Below are 10,239 nucleotides of genomic sequence, written 5' to 3'. Positions count from 1 at the left end.
TAACGCGATTGTATCATTAGCAGTATCTACCAGACATCCAGAAGTGGTTTGTCGTGAAAGGAAAAGAGAACAGGAGAGAACAGGAGAAAAGGCCCAACGGTTAATGTAGGACTTTCTTTGTTGGGCGGATAAGGCATTTGATCGGATTAGTCACGTTCGATTTCACCCCTTTCAGGCTCTGAAGAAGGCGATATTGCCGAAACGTTAGCCACGAATAAAGGATTATAACAACCTCGTGTACGGCTCTACTAAAGAAAACAATTATTGAAAAGAGAACAACTAAAGAAGCCTAGATGACCTGAAGACGATAGTTGATATATCAACCGCTCAATGCTGGAATCACCATGAACAAGCTTCCAAGTCATGTACTGAGCACTCAGATGGAAGCGGTATGTACGGATTTTCCGGCTTTTGAAGGGAGCCGGAAGTGAGCCTCGAGTGTTACGCGCAGTAAAACTGACAAGAACATTTTTCATCATTCAGGAATCCAGTCGGTAGGCCCATTGCTACTCCAGAAAAATGGAAAGAATGCTGCTTATGGCTTCGGGAAAGATGTGACATCTACTATGATACTCAGGAAGTCTTTAAGTATTTGTTAGGAGGAAAATGTAGTTAGGGGGAGAAAGGAGGGGGAGGGGCGCTCAGTGGCGTCCATTTCTGGACGCTCTATCTTAATTTTTCTCTTGGTACCTTTAGCTTACATGTCATAGATCCTCTAAGACTAATGCTTAGGTCCGAGGGTCCCGACTGATTTAGTTATTTATTTCCAGAAATAAAGGAGCCACTAGGTCCCGCCACCCTCTTCTAATTATATTTTACCCTTGTAGGCTTCGCTTGTACATACTGTCTTATCGTGTAGATATGCGCGTTACGATAGACACGCAGTAAAAATACATGTATCATCTTGAATGCTGCTCCATGTTTGCGTTCCGGCGCTGGAAAAATTAATCAGTAGAGCACCTTAGTAGGCCCTCCAAGCTTATTGTAATGATCTATTTACTGTCTGACGTATCTCCTTGAGTTCTCCTCCCTTCCCACTACTTCTAACCTCATTCGCCTCTCAAACGGTCACGGAAATGAGGTCCACTGTCCGTCAGCGGGTGTCCGGGTACTCCCCTTGCGCGATGACGCCAGGAGCTCTCAAGTGTTTGTAACCAACATCCAGAGAGAATAGCGAAGACCGGTTTCCAAGCTACTGATTTTAGTCTCCGATGACCAGAAGAGGTTGAAGGCTGTAGGAAACTGGCTGTTCGGATAGGATCTGGTAAAACATGACGTCATTACGTCAAAAATGAAAAATGAAACAAAAATGAGCACATCCAAGAGAATTCAACGAATATGACGACGATATCTTTTGCTGTCTTAAAAATCCACAGTGTTATTTTGCTGTTATTTTCTTTTTCTCAACATGTGCTTCTGATCTACAGATTCCGATCTAGAACGTTTACATTCGTTTTGTTGACGTGCTGCCGATCGTACACTCCTTTCAAGAGCTGTCATCCATTTTTGTCGTGGAGTTTTTGCGTTCTAGTTGCACATGTTGTTTGTATACACTATAATAATTTGTTCAAAAAAATTTTATCCAGGCTCTAGAGGATACGATTTTAATAAGTACACCAATCTCATCTCGAAAGCATATTTACAGTATGTAAAGAAGTAGAAGCGAAAAGTTGTGTAATAACACCTAAATCGTAATGTAAACTGATTTCGCATCATGACAGAACATTTAGACCGATACTAGAAATTTGTCAAGGATTTAAAGTACAGATTTACAAGTTTAATGTACAGTATAGGTTCGAGAAGGCCGTAGCGAGGTGTATTTCAACTAGAAGTTGCGAAGTCATTAAACAAACAGCAAACACAGAGGGTGAGTGAGGTCAAGGATTGGAAAAAATATGGCTAAGTAAAAGCAAGCAGGTACTGATGTTGTCCTGTGATGCGAGAAAATGAGGTAGTCTCGTATATGAGTAGAGGAAAGAAAGAGAAATGGAAAGGAAGAGAGCAGAGCCTAAACAGAAGGATCAGTCACTTAAGAGAAATGAGTGGATAGATGAAACTTCCTGATATTCGCCGGTCTTGATTGCTTAAGTCAAGTGCTATGCGCTGTAGGGCTAGATTCGTTGATTGCCGGTCAATCTGCCGGTTATCAGCGGAAAGTGAAGAGCATTTCATCTCGACACACAGTTTTCTAGAACAGTATCAGTAGATTTAGAATTTGACGGAATTTTTTTCTTTACTATCTTCCATTTTAATCATATTATGAATGATTTTAACAGAAATTCAAGGCGTTGATATGTGATATGAGCGAAAAGTTCTAAATACCATAGCCAGTGATCGGAACTTTTTATCCTCATATAACCATAAAACTTTATCTGAGCACTGAAAAAGCACTTTGACCCCACAAAACCTAACTATTATGTCTATAACCCCAAACGCTGGGATAATGAAAGCAAGGAACAAAAATTGAGGCAAGTAACTACCAAGGTTCTGTCTCATCTCTGTCGCTAAAGTCTCTAAACAGATTCAGCGAAGTGATTTCTACTCGTAAGCTGAATACTTCCAGAAAATAGTAGCCAGAGGAAACACCTACGAATACATCATCTCGTCATATTCTCAGATATTCTCTAGCTGTTTTTTTGGGGCGGGTGTAGCGCAGTGGGTAAGAGGTTCCTGATGTCTGCACGATCGATCAGCGGTTCGAATCCGCCCTAGTGCTCATTAAGCTTTCAATCCCTCTGGGGTCGATAAATTGGTACCAGATTCTCTGAAATGATTAAAAAAACACTGTCTTGATACATCGCTTTGCCCTGGAGGTTACTGTAAAGGCTAGACACGCGTTCGTAAACTTCAAACGATTCTGAATTGAAGTGAACTTGGCGGGGCATCCTAAGCGGATTGATCAGCGCCGCACACTTTATCATTTCTCCTTTAATAATGACTCTAAAAACACAAAAAATACCACTTGAATGCATTCAAAAAGTAATTACAGGATTAGAAAACAAGCATCATAGTTCGAGTTCAACCGGATTGGACAATTTCGAATGACGATGTAGGATTTTACAGCCTCATTCGGTTATAACATGACAATAACCACACACAAAGGCGTATCACCGTAATATGTCATAGACGACGCTCCTAATTCCTGCACTGAAACAGAGTAATCAATCGAATCCGCTTAAAATATGCGAATTATGCCAGATTTCGCACTTTTTAGTAAAAACAAAAGTAAAAAGTTAGTAACCGAAGTGCATAGCTAAGAACTCCTAGTAGAAATCTACAAAAATTCACCCATTTCTATTTATTTATTATTTATTTATTTATTTTATTTACATTTTTTGTTATTGTATTTCTGACAAATATTATTAGATAGTATGGATATCGCCTTTAACAAACAAAACAACAAATAATTTTAACAAATAAAATCCAACTACGTTAGTTAACCGTTTTTTTTAATGGCATAGGATTTGTACAGTAATACGAACAAAAAAGTCATCACCGAACGTGCGCAACGAACATCCATGACTTTCGCGGATTGTTGAACGTTTTTGCACTTGACATTTTCTCCTACGCAAGTATGTCACACGAACAACACTTAGCAAGCAAAAAGAATCGCAAAGTGGTTCGCAAAGTGAAGGAAAAAGATTGCGTGTAAGTGACGTCGCAAGTTGTTTGCCGTCGCTCATTGCGGTAAAACGAAACGAGCAGTACCGCAGAACAAACAGAGCCAAAATTCCCGCGAAAAACCTGAGGAAAATGTAGTTAAATGGGAACATATCCGCCTTAACGGAACAGTTAACGAAAAGTAACGGAAGTGCTGCTAAGAAATGTGAACTACGCCAGGATTACATGCCAATTATTAACGGCAGTTTAAAATGATCAACAGCCGGAAATGCGCAATGGTGAGCAAATAAATATCGAGTCCATGAGTCGGAAATGGGCATAAAGTCAGCGCGATGAAAAACTTGTTTGGCCGGTGATCTCGTAGGGCAGACAGACAGACAGACAGAAGCTGATGTGAGCATTCAGCCTTCTTCAGAAGGCTCTGGACCTGTTTTTCATAGAACTTTGGAAACTGATGGTCTTCACCGTCAACTCGTCGGTCTTCGGCATGTTGTTGACTAGCATGCTCTGCGAGCTGACCGTGACTCCTACATATGCAAGTTTATTAATATCAGAAGAATTCACAAATAAAATTGTGATCGACGGTTATTACGCGGACGAGATAATCGTAAACACAATTGATCTACGTCGGGTATGCCCACTAACACAGTTGAATATCGCATTACAAAACTCACAGTTATGTGCTGGGTATCCTGAGACGGCAACTTTCCAACAGCTCTTACCTTGAGCGATGAATTCTGCTCTTTGCTCTTGCAAATAGCCATGGACGTCGGCAATTTTCTTTTGCGTCTATTCTACTTACACCACAAAATGCGTGTTGCGTTCTGAAACTCTTGACTTGCCTCGTGACGTTCATGCTTGTTATAAGATGCTCTGATGTAAGAATCTTACAAGTACACATCACGCCTACTCTCCAGACCATCCAATGGTTCGAATGATCATGTACAAAAAAGGACGACACAAGGTACAGCAAACGATGTTAGAGGAATCATGCAAATCGTTGAACGCTCTGGAAGAAGATCGGGATGATTGCCTGATATTTCCCTTAAAGGCATCACCCCACGAATCTGAGGTGGTGCAGATTTCAGGTGGAGTATTCGTATACGGGATGGGAGACTACGGACAGGGAGGTGATTCCGTCCATTTCTTGCTAATTACCGTAAAAAACGGCCCGGAAGATGCGGCGCCGCACAAGACTGGCGCGCTCCAATCGAACCTCTTGTACAAAATGTGGTGCGCCAAAACGAATGAAGCCGTATCTTCCGGGCCGTTTTTTACGGCAATTAGAAAAAAATGTACGGAATCACCCTTCTCTCTATAGTCTACGATCCCGTATACAAATACTCCACCTGAAATCTGCACCACCTCAGATTCGTGAGGTGATGCCTTTAAAACTCCCGAATAGCTAAGAACATGATAGAACAAACATGTAAGCCTGCACGCAAGACATCAACTGAGAGCGGAACTTCCGCAAAGTTTGTATTTTATACGCTTCTGTATACATCAATCTTCTAACATCTTCGAAGAGCATCGTATGATTCGTGTGAGTGTGGAAATGTGACAACATACGAAGACATAAGGTACAGCAAATGATGTCAACGGAAACCTACAAAATTGATTCACTAGATCAATTATTCGGGGTTTTTCGGCTACGTCAAGATAGGAATTCTCTATTTTATTTTTCCAATGTTGTATATTCCGTCGTGGCTTTGAAAATCACAATCTTCCAACTGCACTTCTTCCGAAGTGTTCGATCTTGTGTTCGAACTCAGCTCCACTTTAGTTATTATGTTCGCGTCGAAAACTGAATATACGGTTTTGATCCAACTCAATCCTCCATTGACAATACGTTGTTTAGGGTAAAGAGTAGGAGCAGTGTTTGAATAATTTTTGAGGGATAGAGGAAATCTTCCAGAATTTCCATGACTATTATGTTATGGAAATTATGGGAGATTCTGGTCTTCCCTACCTATAATCAGTCTATTATTTTGCCTGTGTTAGTGTCTTTGATTACAATTCCATAGGTTTTGAAAAGACTCAATCTATCGCTTCCGGGGAACATGTAGTTGGGGAGAAGCACTCAACCGTCCTCTTATTTCTGGATGCTCTATCTTTCTCTTTTGTAGCCACACGGTCGAGGGTTCGAAACCGCCCTAGTGCAAACCCAGCCTCTCATCCCTCCGGGGTCGATAAATTGGTACCAGACTTGTCTGGGAGGATAAAAACACTGACTTGATCATCGGCTGGCCCCCGCAAGTCATTGTACAGGCCAACACGCGTTCCAAAACCTCAACGATTACGAATTCCAGTAAAACGCGTTGGCGCATCCCAAGTGGATTGATACGCCAGTGACTTTATCCTTTTTATCTTCCTTTTTCTCTTAGTAAATTTAGCATACATGTCATAGAACCTCTAAGGTTAAAGCTTAAGCATAAGTTCTAGGGGCCATAGTTAGACATAGTTCTTCACTTTCGGAAATAAGAGCGCCACTAAGTGTATCCTTTGGTATGTCGTATATGCTTGCGTGGTGTGTGCAGACTGTCAGGCCACCATATTACCGACGCCTAATCCTTGCGGTAGTTTCTCAAATGACATCTGTGGTTTTCCGTTACTTGGTGTAGCATTCTGGAACAGATTTATAATGTAGAATTAGCATGAGCACGTGACCGCGTTTAAATGATCCCGCTGCTGACCACTGAAGGCAAATTTTCCTCTTTTTCCTTTTCCTCATGTCTCACGTTTGTCCCCCTCCCGCAAACCTCAATGTCGCCTCCATTTGCATTTCAAAGGATCTCTGGATTCTTTCCCTAGTCTTACAGTTTTCCAGTGTTGTGGTGTAGATCGTCATCCAGTGTAGTTTTAGTTGGTACAGATACCGACGCCGCTGTAAATATGTTTGAGGTAAAATGTAGTTTGAGGGGGGGGCTTCCAACAGTGCTCTAATCGAACCGTACTTTAGAGCGCAAGAAAAACTTTCTTAAAGGCAAGATTTCACAATTAAGTCTTCAACTGTCTGATGGTTTTCGCATTTGAGAGTAGGACCGTTCTTAACTGTCAAATGCGGATTTCGGAGATGCCATCTCTCAGGCCGTTTTCGGTTCCGTACAGGAACTGAGTTGCTAAATTATACGATTTAGCAACTCAGTTCCTGTAAGCCTGCTTGGAGAATTTAGTAAAGTTAGACCATTAGTGGTTCCAGCTCCATCTTCCTTTTTTCTCTTATTAGGTTTAGCCTACATGTCATGAATACCCTAAAACTAATGCTTAGCTGTTGGTGCTTGGACTGGCTCAGCTATCGACTTGCAGCGATCGCCCATCGAACAGGTAAAAAACGGTCTTCGCGCTCTAAGAACGTCTTTTGCGCTTGGAAGTATAATTCTAGGCTGGAGCAGTGTCGAGTGCTCCCAGCTACACTTTGAACACTTCGAAAAAATAATATTATAGATGTAAATATTATGCGTTACGTGTGTTGACTCCACCAAAACGCGTATTTTCATCGGATATTTTGGTCATCATTTTGTTTGTACTGTCGCTCGATGTAATACCGCATTCATTAGTAGTAGATCGAGTTCCTTAACTTATTCGGCGAACTTGTGTTCACCCCTGACGCTGTTAGCTGCATTTTCGCCGAGGCATCCCGTCCTTGAACGCAGCACTGCCGAACTTTCTCGATGTAATGCTCGAACAGAATCCATCTATTCATCACAGTTCCATAGTCTGCAAGATTTGGGGTCTCCTGTGAACGCCTATCGACACCAGTTGGTTCGAGCACCTCAGGTCGATAATTTCCGGCAGTTCAGCGTAACGAAATGGGCAGTTTTTACCCAAAGATTCCATGCACCCTCTAGGTATTTGACATATTTGGGTTTGGCTTTGATGATTTCCCCCCCTTTTACTCCTGACCTTTCTGAACTTGGGGCAATATACCTGTTGAGGTGCTCTCTATCGCACCTGCTTTTTTCGCAATACTGTTTGCATTAACAGCACAACTGGTTGTACATGTTAATTTAAGTATTATTTAGATGGGAACGGCGATTGCGATCTACGTGTTACGTTTCGTTGTGCTTCTGACGGATTTACACAGAATACAGATTTATGCAGTAAAGTCGTCGCCTAATTTTTGCGCTATCCCTCTTGTCTTTGCTTGTGTGTTAGAAGCTATCCATTAGCTGCGCTATGATATGCTACCGGTCACCTTCAAGCTGTCGAGCACCGCGTCGCAATGTACCTGACTGTTCATTTTTCTATCGGGTCAAAATCATCTGTTCTCCTTGCTGCTTACCGTCATCGAGCGGTACTTTATAAGCAGGACATCATGAGATTGACGGTTTAGCATCCAGGACCCCTACGATGCAAGTTATTTCGGATAATAGAGCGGAGCAATCCGCAAAACGTCTACGATGGTACGGGTGATGGAGCCTCTGCTGCTTATTTGAGTTATGCTAGCTGAATTGAAGGTGTTGCACACAATACTGTTAAGTTTGTGGTAGGTGTTAGCATTTAACGCTGGAAAACTACCGACACATTTGAGAAATAAACGGAGACGTTTTGACAGGATCGTCATAGAGTCCGCACTACTGACTACAGTCAGTGAATGTTCAGAAACTGTAGCCGAGTCCCGTACAGAACACTATGCACGCAGGAAATCGGTTATCCGTCTTTCTGTGGTGATCCTAGCCAAAGATCCGAATTTCCTCAATAGCATGGTTGAGATGCGTTTTCGACTGAAGTAATAGAAAGATGTATGCCGAACAGAGAAAATCCGTCCTTTGCAGCAGTTTTGTCGCATTATCCTTTGTGAAGGCATTCGCCGCCGACTCACTATGGACATTTCGTTAAAATTTCTTTAGGAAATTCTTTGTAATGCTGCCCTCGCTTTCTGAACTGATATACTGGACCGGGTTAACTTTATTTGAGCTATGGTTGCATGCTACTTCGCTCTTCGTCTTCCTAGTCATACTTGTAAGTATCTTTAAAGTGTTTGAAGTTTATGGAGTTATTCAGAAGTTTATTTCTTATGGAATATATATGTATTGGAAATTAACATTTCAGCCTCTCAAAATCCATCACATTTATGTTATGTCTTATTGGATGGTGTTCTCTCCGCTTTTTATTGCTAGCACATTCAACTCCTACTTTGTTTTCATCATATTTGTGCGGTCTGTTTTTGAGTACAAAGATTTCAAGGGACCCGCTCTCAAGTAAGTTCTTGTCACTTTGTTCCTTTAAGAATTATTACTTTTAAACTGTTTTACCACTGTCGGGTACCTTTTCACTTTTAAAACTAATTGAGGGTTCAGTGTGACAGTATTCACAAAGTAATGTCTATAATTAAGTATGCTGCAGTTAATATGGGTTTTTTTTTCTTGTAGACTGGGGAGTCTTAGAACAAGATATCCGCAATATTTTGCCACTTAGCAATGATTCCTTCTTCAGTGCATATCTGTTTGATTTCGAAGGGGTTCTCTTTAAATTCTCTTGCATTTCCATTACATAGGAGGTGTATGCCAAGGTGGTTGGCAAGCTAGATTCCTGCGCAGTGTTTGTAAGTGGACTTTCAAGTGTACATGTGCGTGCGTAGACAAAAAGGAAAGTTTGGTTTGTAAACACATCAAAGATAGATATCGAAGACAAATAAGAATGCGAAGAGCTGCCTGAAAATCGACTAAGTCTATTGAGATTGCCTCGCATAGATGTGATGGTCGGAGCCAGTGCTCTGACCCCCTTCACTTTTGAACAGTTGGGGAAGGGACCTCCTTTACTTTTGGACGGTTGGCGAAAGGACCACCTTCACTTGAGCTGCACCCCATAAGCTAAACCCCCTTCACCTGAGGAGGGTCTGGCTTCTCCCTATCGCACCTATGTTGCCCCGTATGCATATAGCTCTATAATAATTCTATTCAATTTGTTCATCTTCAGTTCGCAACTCTAGTCGTAATATTTTCTGTGTACATCGCTGTATCGCTGTAAAAATAGAAACAAGAATATGTAGAATCTAGCACATTGGCGTTGTGAGGTACAATTACATGTATAGATTCTATAATATTGGGTGTTATATAGTAGGTGTAGAAAAATTAGGGAATATCTGGAAAGCGACCATTGAAAGTGATAGCATGGTTGACCTGTTAAGGAGACGATTGATATTGAAATAAAATGCTAGCTGGATCCCAGTAGATAGCTCAATAGAGACTACCTCTATACCTGTACGGTGGATAGCTTCCGATCACTGCACTGTTAGATGCCAGCGCTTATTTTTCCAAGTTCAGATTCGGATTCAACATGATGCGACTTGCCTTGATAGCTCTTTTCGAGGTACTTCTTTGCTACAAAATAGAGGGAGATTTTGAACATGGGCAAGTGGCAGTACGATCATCTTATGGTGTTGTCTTTACTCCAATTTGGATACTTTTTCTTGCGTTATGTATCCAGACATGCAGACTATTTTAGTAATTTGCTAACAAGTCGTCAAAAATGTTTCTAGTCTAGTTTTAACATTTATGCACAAATACTATTCCTGGTCTCTAAATGTAACGGGTTGGGACGTCTTTTCTTATTTGAAAGAATCCTTGATGTTCTGGGATAACAGTTATCATATAATATATTCAACTGTATAATATT

At 41.3% G+C, this 10,239-nt stretch overlaps 1 protein-coding gene across 2 annotated transcripts; it reads left to right on the top strand.

Moving 5' to 3' along the window:
* Positions 1–5,034: 5,034 nt before the first annotated feature.
* On the top strand, positions 5,035–10,068 carry RB195_000518 (uncharacterized protein; the record flags this gene model as incomplete). Of its 2 annotated transcripts, XM_064196910.1 has the most annotated exons (5): positions 8,061–8,100; positions 8,224–8,350; positions 8,472–8,583; positions 8,674–8,822; positions 9,888–10,068. In XM_064196910.1, the coding sequence occupies 5 exons, from the start codon at positions 8,061–8,063 to the stop codon at positions 10,066–10,068; spliced, it is 609 nt and encodes a 202-aa protein (XP_064052791.1). The 2 variants fall into 2 exon arrangements, with proteins under 2 accessions (XP_013291547.2, XP_064052791.1); XM_013436093.2 differs by lacking the exons at positions 8,061–8,100; positions 8,224–8,350 and adding an exon at positions 5,035–5,096.
* Between the last annotated feature and the right edge of the window lie 171 nt (positions 10,069–10,239).

The sequence above is a fragment of the Necator americanus genome, chromosome IV (genome assembly GCF_031761385.1).
Source record: "Necator americanus strain Aroian chromosome IV, whole genome shotgun sequence".
Taxonomy (NCBI): domain Eukaryota; kingdom Metazoa; phylum Nematoda; class Chromadorea; order Rhabditida; family Ancylostomatidae; genus Necator; species Necator americanus.
This window is presented reverse-complemented; position numbering and strand designations above follow the sequence as displayed.